The sequence below is a fragment of the Ascaphus truei genome, chromosome 1 (assembly GCF_040206685.1).
Source record: "Ascaphus truei isolate aAscTru1 chromosome 1, aAscTru1.hap1, whole genome shotgun sequence".
NCBI classification, from domain to species: domain Eukaryota; kingdom Metazoa; phylum Chordata; class Amphibia; order Anura; family Ascaphidae; genus Ascaphus; species Ascaphus truei.
Window position 1 is genome coordinate 330,991,405 of NC_134483.1, and position 25,789 is coordinate 331,017,193.

Sequence of the window (25,789 nt, forward strand, 5' to 3'; positions counted from 1 at the left end):
TGTAACACAGCCTTCTTTTGGCTCATGTCCTACCTATCCAACCAATCAGGGTTTCCTTCTTTGGTGTCTCCTCCTCCTCCTCCTCCTCACGCCCTCTTTCTGTTGGAGTCCCACAAGGCTCTGGCTTTGGCTCTCTGGTCTTCTCCCTCTACACCTCTTCCCTTGGAAAACTAATACAATCTTTTGACTTTCAGTATCAACTTTATGCCGATTAACCCCAAATCTATCTCTCCTCCCCTGACCTCTTCTCCTGTTTCCTGTCTCGTGTTTCTAACGGCCTCTCTGCAATCTCCTCCTGTATGTCTCACTGCTACTTGAAGCTAAACATGTTCAAGGCAGATAAATATTCTTTCCCCCTTCCACTGCCACCCCTACACCCAAACTCTCTCTCACTGTCAATAACACCACAATCTCCTCAACACTTGAAGCCTGCTGTTTAGGGGCCATCCTTGACTCTGATCTCTCCTTCATTCCTAACATTCAGTCCCTCTCATAGTCCTGCCATCTCCAAATACAAAATATCACCAAGATATACCCCTTTTTTCTCACGAGGCAATTAAAATCCAAATCCACTCACTCATCATGTCCCACCTCGATTACTGCAACCTTCTCTTAGTTGGTATTCCCCTTGTCCACCGCTTTTAATTCCAATCCATCCAAAATGCTGCTCCTAGACTCATCTACCTCACCCAACGCTCCATTTCTATTGCTCTGCATATCCCTACACTGGCTTCCCATAGCCTCTAGAATTGAATTTAAAACCTTAGTAATGACTTAAAAAGGTCTCAACGACACTGCCACCCATTACATCTCAGCCCTCATCCAGAAATATATACCTACACGCCCCCTATGTTCTGCCCACAACATCCGCCTTTCCTCCCACCTTATTACCTCCTCTCACTCCCGCCTGCAAGACACTTCCCATGCTGGCCCCTCTCTCTGGAATTCCATACCACGTACTGTCTGACTCTCACCAAGCTTTCAGATGTTTAAATACTCCCTGAAAACTCACCTTTTCAAGGAGGCCTACTCGCCATACCTCTAACATCCAACTCCCCTCCCCTCCAACCCCATTGGGACCAACTGTGTGGCTGGACCAATCTCCATCCCATGTAACCCCCCACCCCCTTAACAAAAAAAACCTTAATGGCTTCAGCTGTCAGACTGGGTCATATTCTAACCTGAGCCGCACCTTATACTACAATAAGCAGCCACCTTACCTTCTTGTTTCAACATTGTCCCTCATTCCCTCTAGACTGTAAGCTCTCATGAGCAGGGCCCTTATTACCTCTTTGTATTTGTTTGTGCATGTTTTTCCTCACCTGTATGTAACTGTTTATGTTTTTGTAATATACAAGTCTCCGTACCCTACTCTACCGTGCTGTGGAACATGTTGGCCCTTCACATATAAACAATAATAATAATAGGTACTTCTGGATATTATTCCATACTAAACCTTCAAGTAGTTTCCCACTATTAATGTCAAGCTTACAGGTCTGTAATTTCTCAGTAGGAATGTACAGTAGCTCTCTTTTTAAATATAGGCACCAGTCTGCTTTACGCTAATCTCGTGGTACTACGCCTGTATACATGGAGTCCTTGAATATTAAGTGTAATAGTTTGGCTATTACTGGACTTAGCTGCATTAGAACCTTTGGGTGCATGTCATTGGGGCCAGGTGCTTTATTTAATTACATTTTATCAAGCCACCTATGCACGTCTTCCTCAGTTAACCAATTGTTTGTTAGTTACCCTGAAATGGAAATGTGGTTTTATGAATGAATGCATTTTATGTTAGACCACAGGTGGGCAATTATTTTGGCTGGAAGGCCACTTGACAAGCTTTGGTACGCTTCACAGGCCACATACTTAATGTAGAATCTACATGGTCTGTGGGTCACAAAGCTTATTACAGTTCCCCTTCTCACCAGCTTCTCCCCACCTGCATACTCCTACCCTTTCTCTCTTACCCCCCTCACTCTCTGCCTCCCTTTCTCCCGCACTCACTGTCCCATCCTCTTTTTTAATTCTCCCCTTTTTCTGTCTTCTCACTCATTCTCCTTCTCTCTCACTCTCCTTCTCCCTTCTCTCTCCACCTCCCTCTTCCCCTCCCTCTCTCTCTCCTTTGCTCGCTCTCCTTCCCCCTCTCTCTCTTCTCTCTCACTCTCCTCCCTTCTCTCTCACGCTCCTTCTTCCTTCACTCTCCACCTCCCTCTTCCCCTCCCTCTCTCTCCCCTTCCCTCACTCTACTTCTGCCTTACTCTTCCTTCTCTCTCACTCTCCTTTCTCTCTCTCTCTCACTCTCTCCCTCACTCACTCTCCTCCCTCTCTCACTGTCCTCCTCCCTCCTTCTCCCTGACTCCACTTCTCCCTCAGTCCCTACCTGTGTTTTGGGCGGAGGAGGCAGCGTCAGAGGAAGTGCGGTGGCAGCAGAGGAGACAGCAGCACGGCTGGAGACTACCCAGGCAGTGATTACGGAAGTTTGGCCCAAGTTTAAGTCGGTCCTAACTTCCGTGTTAGGACCACGAGGTGGGCTCCAGCCACACTGCTGTCTCCTCCACCACCGCGCTGCTTCTGATGCTTCATCCATAGCCTGAAACACATGTAGGGACCGGGAATAGGGTTCCTAAATGCGTGGGCTGCAGGCAACCATCCCATAAGCGGTACTTTGCTCACTCCTGTGTTAGACACTTGCATTTTAACATGAAAAAATGTTTTTTTTAATCCTATATGTAGCCATGCATAACAATGTCTACAGTCATCTCTCCTGCTGGCAGCAAAACCTGGTAAGTTACAGGAATGCCAGCAGTAATCATGGGGGTTTGCCCTCACACCCTGGTGAGGTGCCCTATGTATGGATGGGAGTGGCTACATGCTCTGAGTCCATGGTTAGTGACATCAGGGATGTGCCTGCCTCCTGAGGTATATAAGGCACTGCACTGCCTAAAGTTGGTGTGGTTGCTGCGGGTTGATGTTACAAGGTGAAGGTGAAGCAGCAAGTTCTGAGGTGCCCACTAGTGCAGTAACTAGTGGCACCACGCAATATCCAGTTACAAAAGGCCAACTGTGTCCAGGGACCTGGCACAGGGGTGATCTCCCTACGGGGAGAGGGGGATCCCACTCCATTGGGAGGGCGTACCTTTTAAAGGGGAGCATGGAGCGATGTGCGGCGGAAGCATTGACTGTGAGGGGCAGCTGGGCCTTATCACCACGCACAATAAAGATGACTTGTTCAACGAGAACCCCATGGTGTGAGTCTGCAATTACTCTCCAGGGGCCCTCACCACCAAGAAGGAGTTCCTCCTCAGGACCATCTCCCTGCGGACGCATAGATCCTGATGAGGTGGAGGTGCTGCACATGATATAGGTAGGACTTGCACCCACTACCTCAGCTACCTGTCTGGCGTGGCATCCCCTATACCATAATGCGGGAGACTCAGGAGTCCTGTTGCCTACAGGTGCACCACCAGACACGAACATGTAATGAGGGCTGGATAGACCACAGGGGCCAATGTGAGATTGGGTGGGTCAGGCCAGAGGGAATACCCGTTACATATACATTTATTAAAAGCAAAAGTAACAAGGGGTCACAAATAATAGTTTTATCATACTGTGTATAGGGTACACAGTTCTGAGGAACCGGTCTTGTTCTGTAGACGTTGCAAATGCAACTTTATTTTGGAGTGCCTGGAGCCCAGAGAGATAAAGTAAAGTCCAGAAAAAGGGAATGGTGCTCAGTTCCTAAGCAATTGATGCAACATATTGATTACCACTGGGACAGCATTCAATGGGGTTAGGTAGGCACCTGAGGTAGTGGTGAATATAAACTTGAGCACATAATATATATTTTGCCTAGTGAGATATCCAGCAGTACTCACAATAATGGCTATAGTGCTAGAAAGTGGTATGTCTATGGCAATATCAAGGACTCTGTAATAAGTATACAAATCCAATGCCAGTACCTATAAAACCTCCTAGGTGTGTGCCTGCTGTCCTCTCAAGGTCCCTGCCAGTCCCAGCATTCAGTCCGTGGGTTGAATCCAGAAGTTTGCGGTGTAAAAACGGAGCACTGAACCAGGCAAAAATCACTCGGTGGCCCCGTGAATAAACAGTAATTTTATTGAAGTCTCATGGAAAAACAAGTGCGCACACCAACATGTTTCACGCTCTCCAGCGCTTTATCAAGGTGTATGATAAAGCGTGTTGATAAAGCGCTGGGGAGCGCGAAACATGTTGGTGTGCGCACTTGTTTGTCCACGAGACTTCAATAAAATTACTATTTTTTTCACGGGGCCACCAAGTGATTTTTGCCTGGTTCAGCTCCGTTATTATATCGCAAACGCCCAGAGAGATACAGTAAAATTACACATATGAGGATTTGAACCAGTCTTACCCACTTCAAATGCTGCGACATTACCACAACCCTTTTCATGGTGAAAATGCTAAAATTATTTATGATATATAAAGGCATCAGCAAGTATTCTAGTCATATATAGATTATTTCAATGACAGAATTGATTCATGATGTTTGTCCTGTGACTACTTTAAAAAAAAAATCATTTATCATTGTTTTATGAGTGATATTTTTTTTATATATGTAAATGACGAATTCCTTTTTTCTTTTTTTTTTGTTACAACGTGAATCTTTTTAATGGTATTTCTGAGTCCCCTGAGAAGTATATATTTTTTTTCTTAACCAAAAAATAAAGAAGCGGTTTAAGGAAAGGTCTGTACAGTTAATAAACTTTACTCTTAAAATAAGTAAATAAGGCAGCATTCAAGTATTCACCAAGTGAGTCTTACCACATTAACAAGCTGCGTTATTGCAACTTCGAAATGCACAGTCACAGGATCAGATACATTTTCTACTGGCCTTATGTACTGGTTGTAACGCGTGAATAGCTTTTGGAAAAGCCTCTCTTCTGTCTCACACTGTGAGGAGCCTGTTAGGGAGAAATAATTCAAGAGCATTTCCGGTTAAAATAACTGCATTGATTTTATATATAATTGAATTTATATAGCGGCGACCATGTATACATTTCTTTAACGAGTCCCTATCTTTGCTACTGTATATTTGGACATAATGTCTAAGGTGACGTAAGGCAGAATTGCACCATATTATGATTGATAAATGTAAAACCTTATGGCTTCCGGATTAAAGTGTAGCTTATCTAAATGGATTGTATTTTTCTGCTGGCAGGTTCTTGGTGGAACAGGATACATGTGTATGTGTAATGGGTTATGTGTATTCATTCTCTGATAATAGTATATTAGTCAAAAACGTATGTTAGTGTTCCACAGGGCCATCTTTGAGTTAAACATGTCAGGGTGGCTAAAGAAAGATTATTTATATGCAAATATTTTTAGCCAATATATGGGTCTATTTGTGAAATGTTTGTTCAGACATACTGTTCATGTAACATATGGATTTTCATTAACTTTCAGAGATCACAAAGAGTGCCCACATACAGTATTAATAATAATAGCACGTTCTTGTATAGTGCTGCTAGTTTTACATAGCGCTTTACAGAGACATTTTGCAGGCACAGGTCTCTGCCCCGTGGAGTTTACAATCTATGTTTTTGGTGCCTGAGGCACAGGGAGATAAAGTGACTTGCCCCAGTTCACAAGGAGCCAACACCAGGAATTGAACCAGGTTCCCCTGCTCCGAATTCAGTGCCAGCCAGTGTCTTTACTCACTGAGCCGCTCCTTCCTTTAAAACTATGTCTTCACAGGTATGAAATGACAGTAAATTATTATTAGGAGTGACTAGTGTGGCTTGGTAGCAGCAATAGAATAGAACAAATGTAAAAAATGAGAGGTTAGGGAGGAGACAGGATAGAGAAGAGCAGGAGGATATTAAAAACATAGAGTAAGGTAGCGCAAGAAAAAGAAAGGAATAATGAGAGTGCAGGAGAGATTTAGGGCCTCATGCAGTAAGCGTCGATTATGTGAAATCGGCAATCTTACCGATTAGTCATGTTATTGGCGTTTTTTCCTCTCCGTATGCAGTAAGTGCCGAATACATTCAAAATCAACCCGAAAACAAATCCGCCCACTCTCACGATGATTAGCCGATCACACACAGGTGTATCGGCGTGCGTGGCGCGGTGCTGATAGGTTGCCCAATCACAAATCTTGCTGAATCAGGCGAAACAAGCATGTTTTGGATTGCGCGCCATATTTAAAGGCAACGTGTACTGCTATTCATTCTCTGTGTTGTTGGGAGTGAGAGAGAGAGAGACGCACAGAGCTGGCTGTTTGAAGATTTGCATATTGACTGAGAGACTTGTTGTGTATTGGGTGAGCTTTGTCCATTGTTGTTTTGTTTACATCTTTGTCTTGTTTTATATGTGGAAGTGTTTCGTGTGATTGCCTGTACATTTATTGTCTGTTTTTTGTGAGTGCTGGAAGTATGCCCGCAAAGCGTGGGAAGAGTGATGCTGGTGGGAGTGGGAGTGCTACTCGTGCGAGTACGCGTCGGAGTGAACGTACTGTTCAGGGGAGTGATGTTGCTGAGAGTGAGAGTGGTGTTGCAGGGAGTGGGAGTGCTGGTGCTGCGAGTGGTGTTGCTGGGAGTGGGAGTGCTGTTGCTGGGAGTGGGAGTGCTGTTGCTGGGAGTGGGAGTGCTGGTGCTGGGAGTGCTGGTGCTAGGAGTGTGAGTGCTGGTGCTAGGAGTGTGAGTGCTGGTGCTAGGAGTGTGAGTGCTGGTGCTGGGAGTGGGAGTGCTGGTGCTGGGAGTGCTGCTGGTGGCGCAGTTGCTGATGGGGTGGATGGTGGTGGCGTGCTTGCTGGTGGGCAGCTTTTGGAGGCTCTTCCATTGGAAGAAGGAGAGTCCAGTCAGCACCAGCCAAGCTCTGACCCTAAACCTGCTCGGAAGAAACGTGTGGAGAAGCCACGTAATCCTCGCTTCAATGACCAGGAAAATACAGCTCTTGTCACTGGCATTCTGGAGCACTATGACAGTATATATGGACATTTACTAGGTAAGTGTACATTTACATTTATTATTCAAATACATGTGATCCTAGGTCATCTGAGTTTTGTTCATATGCAAATATGGCTTCACAATATCTTTCTATGTTAATTAGTCTGGAAACACAGCTTTTTAGCATGCCTTACAAGGACAACTAAACACAGGCGGTCAATTTGCCATAACTGCATACAATATGAATGCAACCTTGCTTACATGTATAGGTTTAGTAGTGAATGCTCATGTGCTTCACATATTACACATAAAACAGCATGTTTGCTATCTCTTGGAACAGCTAGCAGTGTAGGAAACTGGTGCTTATATTATTATTCATTTACCTCATATATTTGATATGTTTTTCAAGGGCGGACAAGTTCAGCAAGCAGAAAAGAAATGTGGGACACAATAGTCATTGGTGTCAATGCGTGTGGGAATCATGTGAGGGACAAGCGGAATTGTCACAAGAGATTTGATGATATTAGGTCCAAATTGAAAAAGAAAATACAACACCAACGCGTGCATGCTACTGGCACTGGAGGTGGGCCCACACCACAACGTCTCATATTAAGTCCATTGGAGGAGCTGCTTCGGGCAAAATTACTTCCCGTCGTCGTGGAAGGCTTACCTGGTGACCGTGATATAGGAATTTACCCCTCACAATTTCCACCAGGTGAGAAATATTACTGTACTAGGCGTGTCGTTGCTTACAGTTATTTTGCATAGTTACACTGCTTTTTATACTGTCTTCACAATATAAGCATACCTGCATCTATATATGTATATGTCTGATTCTGTATACATATATATCTCAAAATAGACATATATGTTGTAGTCCTACTAAAAGCAGTAACTAATATAGCACGTGCCATTGCGTGCTCATTTACATGTGAATTCCCAAAATGCATTGCTGCAGTGGAAGCAATTGATGGTGGGCGAAGATGGGGAACAACAGGGTAGTACACATGTGTAACACATGTTAATGAGAAATTATTACTAGCTACAGGTACAGAACAGAAATATGTAGAATATTATTGTGTATTTTATTTATTTTACTCCGACAAACATGACATTACTGCCTATTTTAAGCATGCATCACATATATATCATGCAACGGCCTACAAACATCACTTGCACTAACACATCTATAGTTGTTAATGAAAAGGTCCATTTTTGATTTAAGTCATATACAGACAGCATAATGAGGCACACGTATCATATTTTATGTCATTGTTTTCATAACTTAAAAACTGCACACGACTATTTAGCTCATCTACCATTGTGTTAAAGCAGCTGCAATTAATATCTCATCACAGCATACACTTCAACAGAGGGGGTGGGGTTCAGCACACACACTAATTACAGCCTCATTTTAGGGGCAACTTAGTTCACACCATTTTCACCTGTTTCAAGTAATTTAAAGGTGTGGCTGATTAGGCTTTTTGGGGAAGGGAAAACCGTTCTTACAACCTCACTAGCACAACTGAAGTTAATCACACTCATTTGAAAGCTTCACTTTAGCTACTAAATGCCCCAACAACTCATTACTTATCAAACCGTACGTCACACATTAGTTCACTCATATCTATAGTTGAACTACTATCAACGACACATTATCACACACTGCATGTGTTGTCTTGTTTAGTCACAGCCACATTCAGGTGTGCCACATCTTATATTAATGTACCACACATATCCTCTACCAAAAACAACACTTTTTGCAATATGACCACCTTCATGATAACCATTGTGAATGGTCATCTCATGATAGTTATGTACATTATGATACTGATATCACTACACAACATATGATTTTTATGTAAAAATTTAATGTATTTTTCCTCACGCATTACTGCAGAACCATAGTATGTTGTATGTTAGGGAACTCAAAACTTCTAAGTACACAGGCATGTACATTGTTATTACAACTATTTATGTTCACTTTCACACACACATTTTGGGTTAAGGAAATGATGCTGTTAGATACTCATAAATACAGAACATACAATAACTGTTTGTTCAATATTTACTCATGTAAATGTAAAACTTATGTTATTGTTATATATAGTTGCCCCTGAAGGACATGTGTCACCTGAGACTGAACAAGTGTCTTCACCTGGGTCAGCCAGCTCAACACACCTAGAAGGTGAGTGTATCAGTTGGTGGCCATATAATATGTGCTCTTCTATATGTTATGTTGTCATGTTCATTATTTGTTTTGCACATCTTCTTTAAATAGGATTACTTAGTGTCAGTGAAAATGAAGTGTAAGGCAACTTGTATTGTGTTAGTGATGTTAACTATCATGTAGGAGTTGTGAGTTTACAGCAAGTTTTCATTCACTCATATTTCATACTGAGTCCAAACATTATTCTTAAGTCAAGGTAGTTTTTAATGTGAGGTTATAAAACGTATGGAAACATGTTAGTTGTTACTTATGACACCGTACAATTACATAGTAACACAGCAGAGATTAACATGCCATTTAATAATGTGTACATTTATTTGTAGAACATGATGAAGAGGATTTTGATGATGATGATGATGATGATGATGCCGTCGCCGCCGCCATAGACACACAAATACAAGCAAGTGACCATGAAGAGGTTCCAATTGAAACTGTTTTACCGCCAAAACGTCCAGCAAATACCACATATGATGCAATTGTAGCTTCTGAGGGAAAAATTGTGGAAGCAGAAAATCGTCGCCATTCTGACCTGATGACAGTGCTGGAAAGGATGATTGCACTGCAGGAAGAAACAGTTTCACAATTGGCACATCTCCACAGAGTCTTCATTGAAGTGCCTAAACAGTTGCAAAAAATCAACACCTCATTCGAAGCATTAGTTGTTCAGCAAACACAAGCTAATTACTGGAGAATGACTAATGTACCACGATTCAACACCTCACAGGCAGGATCTGTTCATGCAGGTCAGTTTTCACCACATTCATCTGATATTCATTCACCAGGCCCAAATGTTACCGGTCAAGTAGCAGACATTGCTGTGCAGTTTCCTGATGACATCCTACCGCTGCCATCTGTACAAATTCAGCAGCAGACACCTACAAAGGAGGCGACAAAAACAAAACAAGACACACATGAAACAGACCAACCATCACTTGTGCAGTGTCTACCAACTTGCTCACATGTGTCAGTGGGCACAAGCCCTGTCCGTGAACAGTCACTACCCAAAAGCCCTGTAGGTGAATCACTGCCCAAAAGCCCTGTAGGTGAATCACTGCCCAAAAGCCCTGTAGGTGAATCACTGCCCAAAAGCCCTGTAGGTGAATCACTGCCCAAAAGCCCTGTAGGTGAATCACTGCCCAAAAGCCCTGTAGGTGAATCACTGGCCACAAGCCCCGTAGGTGAACAGTCACTGCCCAAAAGCCCTGTAGGTGAGTCACTGCCCACAAGCCCTGCCCGTGAAGTGCCAGAGGCCACTCAAAGTGGCTCTGCTGTGCCTAAAGTTGGTGGCAAAAGAAAAAGGAAAATTCAAGAGACAACAAGCAGGCCTGTTACTCGCTCGCAAAAGGAACAAAAAAAATAAATGTTATAATTCAGAAAATATGTCTTTGGCCTTGTTTTGTTGACTTCACATTATCTAATTACTATTGTATGTATGCTGAAGACTGTGTTGTTTCCAAACTTTCAAGTATGTTCTTGTACACGTGAAGTTTTGGAAATGTTTACACTCCTAATTAATGAATAGTGTTCTAAATATTTATGTTTTAATCGTCTGTTCAGTAATGGTCCACCAGGAGCCAGTTGCTAAGTTTAGAGAAGCTGCCATTGACTTTGCAGCAAAACATTGCATTTGGGTGTGTTAATTGATGTAATCATTGCATGTGCATATTATTTTCATGCAATTATAAAAGCACCTATTTAACTGCAAACATCTTTCTTGTACGTGTACAGCAGGATTTTGTGTTACATATTACTTACCTTTGCTGCCCATTGTAATGTTGTCCTTTAATCATTTATGTGTTCTTGTTTCAAGAACATCTCTGAATTAATACTAATATATATGTAGTATGTATTGATATATGCACACACACACACACACACACACACAGACACACACTGTGTGTGTGTGTGTGTGTGTGTGTGTATATATAGTGCTATCTAAACTGGTATAGATGTATTTACAAGAAACATACACTTCATGCTTCCTTGTGAAAACACAGTATTTTAATAATACAGGCCTAATGTTTGAGAAGTATACTAAGTGTGAGCCTCTAACATTATTGGGCGCAAACAAATGTTTATTACTTAATTCACTCATGTTTATCACCATTTAAATAGGTTTCATACAAGGCCTACTTACTGCCATCAATATGTTGTGTGTACTCCAGCAATATTTAAAAAAAAAAAAAAAAAAATTACTTTTTTATATATATATATATATATATATATATATATATATATATATATATATATATATATATATATATATATATATATATATATATAGTCAGATAAGGCAGTTGGCACTCCAATAGGTGCTGTTAAGCCACAGGTGCACGTCCCATATAGAGAATGTAGTTATACGTTACCGTTCCAAGGATTGGTAAACAAGAGACAGCACTCAATGTTGAAGATCAAAGTGTATTAGTGAAAGCAAAAATACATCCAGAAACCCAACGTTTCGGTCCTACAGAATGGGACCTTCCTCAGGGGGATACTGTATCCCCCTGAGGAAGGTCCCATTCTGTAGGACCGAAACGTTGGGTTTCTGGATGTATTTTTGCTTTCACTAATACACTTTGATCTTCAACATTGAGTGCTGTCTCTTGTTTACCAATCCTTGGAACGGTAACGTATAACTATATATATATATATATATATATATATATATATATATATAATATATAAAAAACAAAAAACACAAAAAAAATTATTTTTTTATATATTATATATATATATATATATATATATATATATATACATATACACATACACATACACATACACATAGTACAATATACACTTTATATATATATATATATTTATGAGATAGATATATTTATATATATATATATAGATACACACGTATTTAAACTCATGCAGACAGGGACTTAAACAGACTTTCAAATACACACAGAAATGGATGTGGGAAAAAAACATTTCATTTTGCAGGTGTGTGAATTTACTGATATGGCTGTCTAAGCACTATTTTCACACAGTGCTCTTTGTTATTTAGCAAGAAAACTCAATGTTACTGAATGAAAAGTGTACTAATTTTTTCAAAAAGGAGATAAAAAAAGGATACATGTTTGTCCCACATGCGGCTATCACAAACCACAAATCTTCAAGCAATTATAACTAGAAATCCAATTGGCGTTTGAAATAAGGAGTTACAGTTTATACTTTTGTTGACCTTGAAAAGGAAACACAGCAATTTGTTAGCCACTGAGCAGTTTCATTTTGATGAGCAAAGAACAGATACCTGCACACATCTTTTGTGCTACTCTGCAATGGCTGATGAATTGGTGACAATTATGAATCCGAATTTAGGTTATAAATACATGATATCAGAAGCTATTTTATCAAGTTGCGGATATCAAGCAAGCACACGCCAAATCTATGATTTGATTCGAGCAAAATATCCTTATTACCAAAACCGTCGGCATGCGCGCAATTTTAATTCATCAATAAGATTCACTTTATCAACAAATGACTTTTTTGAACGTGTGCAGGATAAGCTAGAACACAACTATGGTTTCTGGAAGATTGCCAAAGAAAAACATTTCACCGTGAAAGAAGGCACATATATTGTGGTTAAAGGCATATTTATTCCTAATGCCAATAGCAATGGATCCGCTACTACTGTTCCGTGTGAATCGATAGCTGCTGCAATATCTGCACCCTCCATTCCTGAAACCCACATTGTACAAGAACATAACTACTATGATTCTGTACCAAGCCTTTCAGCTGAAAAAGCATTGGAATGGGTACCCGAAGAAATGAACATACCTCCCGACCAATTGTTTGAAGAAAGCAGTGGCGATTCCTATGAGCGCTTCATGGAGGAGATGTGTGTCATACTGGATTCAGCGGGTGGGTCAAGCGTGGATGAAAAAGCCTTGCATTTCTGGAGCGACCAGTTGCAGCCAGACGAAGAGTTAATTCTAGAAGAATGGTAAATATAACAACCGTTATGAGTTGACTCTGCGTTTAAAGTTTTTTTTTTTTTCTAACCACCATTTTCCCTTTAAATGCGTGGATACAGCGTAACATAGCAGACTGCATAACATGTAGCGATCACAAACAAATTGTTTCCCAATACAATATAGTAGAACCTGAAAGAGTAGTACACATTGCTGACGGAATAAATATACGTACTTTCCTATAACTTTAAACATAGTAGCAACATTTTACCATAACTCTAACACATACCTGTTTTGTTATCATGCTAGATCTACAACATTTAAAAGCGGGTCCACCACGTATGACGTGGGACCCTTGTCATGGCCCAAGGCGTCCTTAAAAAGGATTACGGATGTAAGTCCCGCCCCCAAGCGACGTGCGCGCCTCAAAGCCTATTGGCTGTCATGTTTTGTTATAGTAACGGTAACTGCAGTGTGTCATACAGTGGGGGCGTACACTGGGCGTTAGCCGAATGTTAATTGAGTGGGAGGAGTGTTAGCGTGCGTTTCACGCTGGTTTAACATGACGTCACACGTATTGCATTTGCGCATTGTGTTATCGGCCGTCCTTTCTGTCCAAACACGTCTGTTTAAAAAGAATACAGATGTACTCGTTTAGAACGAATGTACTTTCGTATTCATTGTATTTTAAATAAAGATTTTATGTTTAATGGTATTTTCAAGATGTATTGAACGCACAACGTACGCTTTGTTTTGCGCATGCGCTAACAGTTAGTGCAGCCAAGCGTGAAGTGCGTGCGCACACTAAGATGTGCGCGCACATTTTTCAGTATACAGGCAACGTTCACATCATATACATAGTTATGCCTGCTACAAATTTAAAGAAACATTACATACTGATGTACACTTGTACTTCTAACATATAAGTGAGTGACGTGTGTATGTACACAATCATATAGAGCTGTGTAACGCGTTGTCACGGATACATATATAGTAAGGTGCCATCTTTGACCATCATGTGTTTGCTGTATTTCAGAGATGTCGTGGAAGATACTATCAGATCAATGTATGATTTCAGAAGAGTCTACCTTTATATGAGATGATTGTGAGGAGGAGCCACCGACTACTATACTACATATGGAACTAATTTTATATTGCTTGCAGCGCTTATTAACAAACAATTTAAAATGTGATACCCTTATGCCTATATTGCATAAGCACTTAATTAACATAATGATGTTGCAAAATAGTGCCTCATGATTTTTTATTGAGTGTTCTTTAATGACTACTATCATTTTATGGCATGGTGTGTTTTATATATAACAACCATTCCCACTCTGCTAACACATTTGTGTATTCTATTGTGTAATGGAACGTATGACTGTCGAAACTATGTAACAATAATAATAATAATAATAATTATAATATGAGCATGTTCATGTATAGCGCTGCTAGTTGTACACAGCGCTTTACAGACACATTTTTCAGGCTGAGGTCCCTGGCCCGTGGAACTTACAATTTATTTTTGGCCGCCTGAGGCACAGGGAGATAAAGTGATTTGGCCAAGATCACAAGGAGCCGACACCGGGAATTGAACCAGACTCCCCTGCTTCAAACTCTCAGTGCCAGTGTGTGTCTTTACTCACTGAGCCACTCCTTCTCCCAATGTAAAGGACACTTACAACCAACTAGCCCTTTATTGTTAAAAATCTCTTGTTACATGGGTATGTTGATAAAATGGTTTGGGACTGTAGCAATTAATGTTATTGGCCAGATGTTGTGGTCCCCTACAATGCATGCTGTTCTGAATATGACATCAACATCATGTAATGAAGTACGTTTCTGTGTATATTTCATTAACCTAACTAACTATAGTTTACTGTGTTTATTAAACTTTCTAAAAATACATCGTATAGTCAATATGATGATATAAGCTACCATAATAAAGCTGGTGTTATCATTTGTCGGTGTTATACATGGATCCTACACAAATTGATACAGACACAAACAGTTGTCTTAAAAAGTGTGTCTATGCTAATGTGCACGTGATTGACGTTACAATTGTGAGAATACTTGATAATTATCATCATGATAATGATGAAGTGACGTGAATTATATTGCAAAAATATTACCAACATTGTCATATAGGTACATTATAAATGCTAAATGACAGTAACATTTGCAACAAAATAGTGTTTTCTGTTCACAGTTTTACACTTGGTACATGTAGGACACATCCACACACGTGTGACTTATACATACACATGTCACAAATTTAAATTCATGTTGACTATTAATTCCCAGCATTAAAAAACACCTACATTGCTAAATATAAGATGTAGTACGCATTGTTGTGATTACAGGCATTCATGCATGGAGTGTTATGATCAGTCAATTTCATCCGTGATGAATGAGCTCCCGTAAGTAAACAAATAAGTACAGTTATCCCCTTGTCTCCAAACAGCTCTATATTACATGAATGGAATTTATAAGGAAACATACATAAAATGTGATAAAATGTGAGTAATCATTTTCTAATACAATGCACATGAAAGCTCAAGAGTAGCTAAATGCATATACATGATACAGGAAGTACATATATGTAACATTTGTGTTTAAAACAATATGTTGGGTTTTGACTTCAAATAATTATAGGAAGATTGATGTAGGCACATCTTATGAGAGATGTCAGCAAATATACATACCATGATCAGTCATACTGGAGATATACCTATAATGCAAAGGAACAATATATAAATAGCAAACATTGACATGCCATCTTCAGTACCGTAAACAACACAGCAAAGTGTGTATTTGGTGTTAAATGTGCAACACCATGTATATTTAATGACTTTCAAAATGTAAATCAGCCTGGTGTACACATCATATGGATGTACATGTTACACTGCACCAATAACATTGTATGTAAGCATACTAGAAGCATGAATGAGTATGGGCATAATATGTGTATTGTGTTAGCATAAGGAACAACACAATGCTAAAATATGAGTGCTTTGTTACCCCAGTTGTATTCACATACACACAACTAAAGTACAATTGAAGAGGGATTCTATAACCTGTGCAACAATAACATACCGGTGCCACATCCCTTTGTGCACACAGCAGAGAAAAGAAAGGTGTGCAACCCATATTCATCTGTGTCCTACCAGAAGGGTATATAAAAAAACATTATTGTTAAGATAACATAATGTAAGTATAAAAGTATAACTTGGAACATATCTGTTTTTACTTACAAGAAAAAAATGAATTGATGAGATTCTGGCGTGTCTGGCCACCACTGGCTGTTTGTTCATTTTCAGCAGCTACATGGGTGGGATGCTCGTCTACCAAAGGCTCAGCTAGGTCTGATTGTACATTGTGCCTGAGTGCAACATTGTGCAAAATGCAACAGGCAAGGATAATGTCAGACACTTTTTGAGGCTTGTATAGAAGAGCCCCACCAGTTCTGTCCAGACACCTAAATCTGGTCTTGAGTAGGCCAAATGTCCTCTCTATAACAGATCTTGTAGAGATATGGGCTGCATTGTACCTCTCCTCTGCTTCAGTTTGAGGGTTTAGCACCGGAGTCAAGAGCCACGGCCTAATTCCGTATCCTGAGTCACCTATAATGAATGGAGCACACATAAGCTGACATTAGTGATCAAATTGTACAATGCCAACATTCCTAAATAAAAATGTGTTTTGTGTTATAACATGTAAATGTGTACTCACCCAGCAGCCAACCATGTTCAAAATGTCCCTCTTCGAACGCATGGAAGACTGAAGAGTTCCTCAGGATAGAGGAATCGTGACTGGAACCAGGGAATTTGGGTACCACATGCATTATCCTCATCGTGGCATCACATACCACCTGTACATTGAGTGAATGGTAGTGCTTCCGATTGCGGTACACATGCTCACTCTGACTAGGTGCAATCAAAGCAACATGTGTGCAATCGATTGCACCCAGCACACATGGTATCCCTGCTATATTATAAAAGCCAGTCCTGACTTCCAGCCACTCTGTCGCCTCTGTAGGAAAATGAATATAATTCCTAGCGCGTCTATTGAGTGCATAGAGAAACTGGGTCAAGGCCCGCGAGAATGTAGATTGCGAGACCCCGCCCACTATGCCCACAGTTGTCTGGTATGACGCGGAAGCAAGATAATGTAATGAGCACAGCATTTTCACAAGCCCAGGGACTGCACGACCTCTGGCTGTTAAAAAATCTAAATCTCCCCTTATCTCCTGATAAAGAGATAAGATTGCTGCTGAACTCAAACGATAGCGACTTACTATCTCCTCCTCACTCATCCCATCTAACAGGGTTCTCTCCCTGTACAGACGCGGACGAGGCACAACTTGTCTCCTCTGTCTTCTCCTCTGATCTCCTGTCCCTCTCCCTGTCTCTGTCGTATCCGCGTGACTGTCCCTGTCACTGTCACTGTCACTGTCCCTCGGTGTGTCCCTCCCTTGCCCTATATGATTGTCTTCATCATCAAGCATGTCATAGAAAAGAATGTTCCTCCGTCTCCTAAACAATCTCAACATTTTGAAATGAGTAGCTGTGAATGAGCAGGTAATGGGCGTCCTTTAAATAGGTATGTGATGATGTCAGGTGACATAGTAAAATGCAAGGTGTTACATTAACATAATAAAGTACTTCTGTGGCAAGCTGTGTGCAGTTGTTGTTATAAGTATTTGTTGTGTGTATTCTGCAGGGAATGATGATATTTGCCAATGATGTGACGTGAAGCTTTGTACAAACATTGCTTGCAAATAATAGTTGCATGTGCAATGCATGTAAAACTTCTGAAGGCAACAGTCAGTCATGTAATTAGACAAAAAGGCTGAGATTGACGTGGGAAAAGTTGTGTGTAACATGTGTAATTAGCCATGTTATTGTGACATGTTGACAACAATGAATAGTCGTGTGCATATGCATGCATTTGTGTAATGAGGATAGTTGGTATAGAATGAGTTTACAAGGTGTCCCAATGCTGAATTACTGTACATGTGTGTATAAGTTAGGTTGAAGTGCTTGTAATGCTACGGTTACAATGTAAACATGCAATGTGATTGAGCGTCCAATAAGTGACGTCATGAAAATAGGGAGGACCCAAAAGTATATGTAAACATGAGAATACAGATGTACATGAACGTTTAAAGATGCGTGACACATTACTAGCATTGTGTAATGTAAAGGAAGATGAATATACTGTGTATGTGTGACATGTGTGACATGTGTAACATCATGTAAATAATTGTCGCTCAGTTCATTCAAATGTGTGATATGATGTGAGGTTCTCCTTTAAGAGTTGAGTATAGTATTTTCCCTTGCCACATCATCACATGATGAGTAATGTGACCCGCAAATGCTGAAAACATGTAAAAGTATAATGTTATGCAAATAATACACGTCAGCTGTGACACAATGCAGGGAATGCCCCCCACACTATAATGCAAATGACGTTTGTATTGTGAGCAATGAAACGTAAACAGTACTATACTGTTATACGTCCCCGCTCCATTGACTCCATTGATGTACAGAAGATTTTTTTTTTCTAAGTGCCGTTCCGGCAGCCTTAGCGATCGTTCTCCCGTCCAAACTGCCAACTTTAGTTGGCGGGAGAAATTGGCCATAACATCTCAATTTCGTAGTGCCGATCAGCCCCGATAAGCTGATTTTTTTTGTTGAATCCAGCCGATTTAAAAAAAGTGGCGATCAGTGGCGAAAACAGGCTTATCGGCAGCCGACTGGCCATAACAAAATAATCGGCTCCGAAACCTGGCGAAATCAAGCACTTATCGGCGCTTACTGAATCTCAAACCCAATTTTGGCTATAAAATGGTGATAATTCCCTTATCAACGCTTACTGCATGAGGCCCTTAGTGAGCAAGTGACAGGTGAAAAAGAGAGCGAGAAAAAGTAAAAGGGTGTCAGTGTAAGGCTTTGAGAAAGGCAGAAAAACATTGAAATAAGTCATATATTTTAAAAGATACATAGAATAGTTTAAAAAAAAACCCTGCAGTAGTGTTTTTTGTTATATAAAAATTCATTTATTTAGCACCAGCCATGTATACATCTCTTTATTGCATACAGCAGAATTGTACCATATTAGGATTGATCAATGGAAAACCTCATGACGGTTGGATCAAAGTGTAGCTTATCTAAATGGATTATATTTTTCTGCTGGCAGGTTGTTTGCACAAGGCTAAAATGTGGCTATCGGAATATTAAAAGTTTCAGTTTCCTGATTAATGCTAATCATTTTACACAGCACGGATTTGTGCCAGAAACACGGATTCTAGAGATTCCAGCGCTGTAGCTGTCAGGTTTATAGACATTATTGATTATTATTTAGTGTAATTAAACATGCATGTATTCATGTACTAAAAATAAATACAGTATGAAGAAACAGAAGAGCAGTACTCTTTTGAGGTTTGTACTTTATTAATTCTAACCAACGTTTCGGTTCTGCATCATGAATCTTTCCCAATGTAGTGGATTTAACCCATTGAATCGCCGAAGATGATCGCTCTGTCACTGATGACGTAACAGAAGGGTAGGAGCCATGTCCCTTCTTTTTCTCATCAGTGTTAATCCCATGTGTGCATGAGGTGATCTTCCCTAACACATCATGGGGTCCCTGGAATGACAGACCCCATGATGTAGTGGCTATGTCTCGGTGGAACTCAAAGGGTTAAAGAATATTTAAGATTCTTGTAAGAGATACATTTAATGGAGATTGATTAAATTAAATCCTTGCTTTATTGAGCCTGTTCCTTTAACAAGGCAAAACATACAAAAGCAAAAAACACGTATCCCTTTGTAAGGGCTAACTTACTTCCCCTAGTCCCTCTCTTACAAGACTGAGAGGATAAGCCCCTTTCCAGCCTTGTCACGGGATGACCAAGCTTTTAACACCTTAATTACCGGGATCATTGATTGAGCAAAGCAGAGAGATAAAATAAATTGTGATCTATTTACAAAATGAACGTACACACCGATGTAACACAAAATACAGGAAAAAGACACAATTACTTTGGATACTGGTATATAAAACTAACCTTTCCTAGTTGCAAACAAACAGCAAAATAATCCAGGCCACTTTTCCTTCATGTGGCCTCTTCCTTCTGGGATCTTGTAACTCAACACTTAGCCTCTGTGAAATTTAGACGATTTACTCAGATCTGGGAATCCTTGGACCACACATCGAATCACACATGATGGAACTTAGATGGAACTGAATCTCAGGTAAATCTCACCTCTCCACTGACTGCACAAACTTTTAAAACTATTCCAAGCCTATCTGTATAATGTGCAGCCAATCTTTGGCATGGGAACCAATCCTCCCACCTATAGCCAGGCTCTGCCAGTCTCTATAGACCCTGGCAGAGGGCATCAGTATAACAACTGAGCATGTGCAACTAAGGTCATCTTCCCCCACTTAGCATATGGCATCCTGCCTTCTTACCGGGTGCTACTCAGTCTCCTTAACCCCTGTGTGCTAACCAAAGGTTCAACACCTCTATTTCCTTGTTTCTGAAGCTGACTCTTGATCTGAGGATATGGCCACTACTTAGGTATCCTGGACAAATGGCGCTCACACCTCTAGCCTTTCCTGCTAACAAAAGGGATCACATCTCTAGGACAAATGTCCCTTTGATCTAGTAGCCATAGGCCCCCCTCTGAGTCTTTGCAGGACCCTGTCTGATTTAATGCATAAAGTTTAAACATATTTTAATAAAAATCTCTCAGCTTTTATCACCTAGCTGGAGTGCCCCCTGAACCCCTAAACCAGGCTCAGGGTGACTTGGGCATTAACTGGCACCAAGCATAATACCTTTAAATATACCTGTCTAATAAACTATACGTTTCCACTTCTTTATTAAAATGTTCTACGTCTTTTGGTGGGAGAGAGAGTGAGTGAGAACCTAATCTGGTTCATCCCCACCAGCCATATCCCTTACATTCTGCAAACTTAGACCTTTTATTTTAATAAAACAAACCTTCTCAGTCTTATACCTGACTGGAATAACCCCCCTGAACTCCTACACCATTGTGTGCTGAGGAAAAATCTCTCCTCTTTCTAACATGAGTCTTTTTCTCAGAGTCCTAATTAGCAAGGAGGAGTCTGGTTAAGGTTTGCAAGGTGGAGCCTCGGGTGGTCCCCACAGGTGTTTGGGGGCCCTACCGGGATTCAGAGGGTCAACGCTTCTAAAGGTAAGAAAAATATTGAATGTATGTAATGTCATGTACCGGGGAAAACCTGTGGGGTCCACTCGAGGGCCCCCAGACACCGTGGGGACCACCCAAGAGCCCCCAGACACCTGCGAGTACCACTTGGGGGTCCACGGACACCTGCGAGGACCACCCAGACACCCCCAGACACCCGCAGGTCCACCCGGGGACCCCTGTTGGCTCCCAGGCACCCACGGGGACAACCTGGAGGCCCTCAGACACCCGCGGGGACAACCCAGGGACCACCGCCGGCATCTGGAAAAAATCCTATGTATAAAAAATATAAATGATGGTTTTATGTGGGAGTTAAGGCACATGGGTTGTGTGTTTGTGGTTAGTACATACAGTATTGTAATGTTTATTGGGGGCAGAGGGGATGAATGAAGGGCCAAGTACCCTTTTCACTCACCCTCTCTGCCCCCAATAAAGCTGCTGTTGTTCCTTTATCCCTTCATTGCCTTAGCGGTTAGCCGCTAAAGAAATGAAATTGACTGTAAATGCATTTTTATTGCATCGGATTGATGCCAGGCGCCCCTGGTGCTACTAATGATATTAATCAGCTCCGGAGACTCCCGGCATCAATCCAATGCAGGAAAAATGCTTTTTTTCCCTTTAAGTCCTGTCTCACCGCTTATCGGCAGCTTCTCACCACCTTCATGCCAACTTTTCCTGGCGGGATGATTTTGAGAGGAAAAACCTTTTCTAGAGCTGTGATTAGCCCCGATAAACTAATCGAGGCTATAAGAATTGCACGAGTTTGAAAAACTGCCAAGTGGCTTATCGCCGTTTGTTTGGCGATTTTTTTTTATCGGGAAAAAAATTGCAGAAAAGTTCTCTTATCGCCGACTTATTGGGGCTTACTGAAATGCAGTAGGCTTTTTTGGCGATAAGGCGGCGATAAGTGGCTTATCGAAGCTTACTGCATAGGCCCCATAGTCGGGCAGAAATGCACTGATTTAATCACTGTTTAGTGAATAGACCCCACAGGGAGCAGAACTCACCTCTGGCCCTGCTCAGGTGGGGCTGGTCTGATTTTGGCAGGGGGTTGACAGCAGGGATCTATCTCCTCCACTATCTGCCCTTACATGCAGGCTCCGGTGGCCATTTTAATTTAGCGAGAGGTGGGGTTGGGGGTGTCTTCCGTGCTCGGAATATCTCCAAATAGGAGATAAATGACCTGCTGGTCACTCCTCTCTCTCTCTCTCTCTCTCTCCCCCCCAACCCCACCCCTCTCACTCTATACCACCCCCACCTCTATCTCCCCCACCCCACCTCTCTCCCCCAACCCCACTTCTCTATCCCACCCCCACCTCTCTCTTTCCCCCCTCTCTCTCCACCCCCACCTCTCTCTCTCCCCCACCTCCACCTCTCTCTCCCCCACCCAACCTCTCTCTTTCTCTATCCCACCCCCATCTCTCTCCCCCCACCTCTCTCTCTATCCCTCCCCCACTTATCTCTCTCCCCCACCTCTCTTTCCCCCTCCCCACCTCTCTTTCCCCCCCACCTCTTCCCCCCCCCATCTCTCCACAAGCTCTCTCTCCCACTTATCTCTCTCCCCACCTCTCTCCCCCACCTATCACTCTTTATCTCTCCCCCACCCCACCTCTCTCTCTCCCCCACTTCTCCCTCTTTCTCTCTCCCCCACCCCCACCTCTTTCTCTCTCCCACCCCACCTCTCTCTTTCCCCAATGCCCATCTCTCTCTCACCCACCCCCACCTCTCTCCCCCACCCCCACCTCTCTCTCCCACCCCCACCTCCCTCTCCCCACCTCTCTCCTTCCCTACCCCAACACCATACAATAACCCGCCTTCTTCCAACACATACACACCTCTCTCCCCGACCCTTACCTCTCTCCCCAACCTCCACCTCTCTCCCCCAGCTCCACCTCACTATCTCCCCCACCCCACCTCACTCTCTCCCCCACCCCCACCTCTCTCTTCTACACCCACCTCTCTCTCTCCCACTCCCCCCTCTCCCACCCCCACTTCTCTCTCCCACACCCCACCTTCTCTTTCTATATCACACCCCCACCTTCTCTCTCCCACACCTTCACCTCTCTTTCACCCTCCCCACACCCTCACCTCTCTCCTCCCACCCCTCTCTCCACTACAACCTCTTTCTCCCACCACCACCTTCCACTCTCCCAGATCTCCACCCATCTCACTCTCCCACATTCCCACCCCCCTCTCTCTCCCCCACCCTCACGGCTCTCTATCCCACACCCCCACCCCACTCCTACACACCCCAATCTCTGTCTCTCTATCTCTCTCTACAATACCCCCACCTCTCTCTCTATCCCACACCCCCACCTTGCTCTCTCCCACACTCCCATCTCGCTCTCTCCCACACCCTATCTCACTCTTTCTATCTGTCTCTTCCACATCCCCACCCTTCTCTCTCCCGCACCTTTTTTTTCTATCTCCCACACCCCAACCTCTTCCTCACACTCAATATCCCCCCTCCTCCAACACACATAATCCCCCGTAATACACATAACCCTCCTCCCCTCTCCAAATACAACATAATAACCCCCCTTCTGCAACACAATAACCCCCCGACCCCAACACCACACAATAACCCCCCTCTTCCAAACATACACACACCTTACCTTGGGGTGAAGCCTCCAGAGCACGTTGATCCTGCGGGTGGGTGCAGAAGTTGGGCTCGACTTCTGGACGGGCCCAATTTAAGGTGTGCACGCGGGGTGGGATTTCTGTGAAGGTCGGGCCATTACGGGGCAGAACTGGGGCCTAGCAACCAACAGAGGCCCGGCAGCTGGAAGCGGATGTTGGGCCCAACCTCTGGCCTGGCCCAACTCCCAGTACGGGCCAGGCCCCTCAATTCCTCGCCTTTCCCAGCTCTCTCTGCCTGTCATGGCCCTGACACCAGAATTTACTGATATGGATTATTGCTCTGCAATCACTCAGCTGCTTTTGACTTGCATGGCAATTAACATGGGATCGTAGAAAGTTAACCCTTATCAGAGATTAATTGATAACTGCCAAAGGTTGATAAATGAGATTTCAAGCAAGTGACAGTTTCCCATAGAGGCAGTTTAACACACAACTTTTGTATTATATGTATTTATTTATACTTGCATGAATACATGCAATAAACGTGGTGATAAAAATCTGAAAAAGCATTGATCTACTTTTCATTTTACATATATTTTGTATCATCTGCTTCTAATCTGTTTCAACCAGTGGGTGCAGCAGGGGACATACAGTATCGTCATGACATGTTGTCACACACCGGCAGAAATTATAACAATAGGCACAGCTGGTCTTCATTTGGTACAGGGCCCAGAAATAGGTACTGTATTTGCCATATAGGTAAAGATGGACTATAGTTGGCCACATAGTAGTCGATCTAGCCTGCAAAATTGAATGTCAAATAAAAATCTATATTACACCATCCACTTCATTTCTTTCAGACAAGGCTCTTAAAGTTGTATTTAATGGACAGAGCGGAACAGTGAAATTGGCTAAAAAGCTTTTATGCTTAACTCACATTAACTTGATATGACAACTGAAGCAGATGTTATGCAAGGTACTTGTGACTCCTAGGACTTTCCCTTAAGTCTTTGTTTAACGCATGGCTTAACCAGATTAAAATTTCATTGACTAGAATTTCTTCGTTCTTTAACCTCTTCGCTCCTGATGAGGCTGCCAAGAATACATGCATTGTAATCCACCCAGGATTAACCTGGTTTTGAAGCAATAGGTTTATTAACTCAAAACTGTTTCAAGTATCATTTTGATCTAGATAAGTGGTTTTCAACCTTTTTTTGGTTAAGGAACTATATAAATCTTAGGAACCCCAACCCTCTCTAATAGTGTGTCTGAGATCAGATGCATTGTAAGGAACCCACCCCTCTCTAATAATGTGTCTGAGATCAGATGCATTGTAAGGAACCCACCCCTCTCTAATAATGTGTCTGAGATCAGATGCATTGTAAGGAACCCACCCCTCTCTAATAGTGTGTCTGAGATCAGATGAATTGCAAGGAACCCCAACCCTCTCTAATAGCGTGTCTGATTTCAGATGCATTGCATGGAACTCCAACCCTCTCTAATAGCGCGTCTGAGATCAGATTCATTGTAAAGAACCCCAACCCTCTCTAATAGCGCGTCTCAGATCAGCTGCATTGTAAAGAACCCCAACCCTCTCTAATAGCGCGTCTGAGATCAGATGCATTGTAAATTCTTCTGTATTTTGTATAATTTTCAAATTACCTAAAAATTGCAGGGAACAATGGAACACTTTAGGAATGCCCTGGGAACCCCTGTGGAAAAACATTAATCTAGATTATCAAGGTAAATACATGAAGGATTTGTTACTAAACAAAAATTATAAGTCTTGTTTTCTATAGAACAAAATAGTTGCATAGTATAAACTCCTTGTAATCATACATCTCTACATAACTTCATTGTCATCTCATGTTCATCCCACTAATTCTTATA

At 42.0% G+C, this 25,789-nt stretch overlaps 2 protein-coding genes across 3 annotated transcripts in view; one reads left to right on the forward strand and one right to left on the reverse strand.

The window, feature by feature from the left end:
- CHRNA6 (cholinergic receptor nicotinic alpha 6 subunit) overlaps positions 1-25,789 on the reverse strand; it is a 34,925-nt gene that overhangs the window by 8,206 nt on the left and 930 nt on the right. For both annotated transcript variants that reach the window (XM_075607320.1, XM_075607309.1), the window contains exon 2: positions 4,804-4,943. In XM_075607320.1, coding sequence (XP_075463435.1) covers positions 4,804-4,943 — 140 coding nt within the window. The remainder of the gene's footprint in view (positions 1-4,803; positions 4,944-25,789) is intronic.
- On the forward strand, positions 5,904-10,534 carry LOC142468495 (uncharacterized). The gene is made up of 3 exons (XM_075575100.1): positions 5,904-5,937; positions 9,483-10,120; positions 10,154-10,534. Exons 1-3 carry the CDS (start codon positions 5,904-5,906, stop codon positions 10,517-10,519), a joined length of 1,038 nt encoding a protein of 345 aa, XP_075431215.1. The 3' UTR covers positions 10,520-10,534.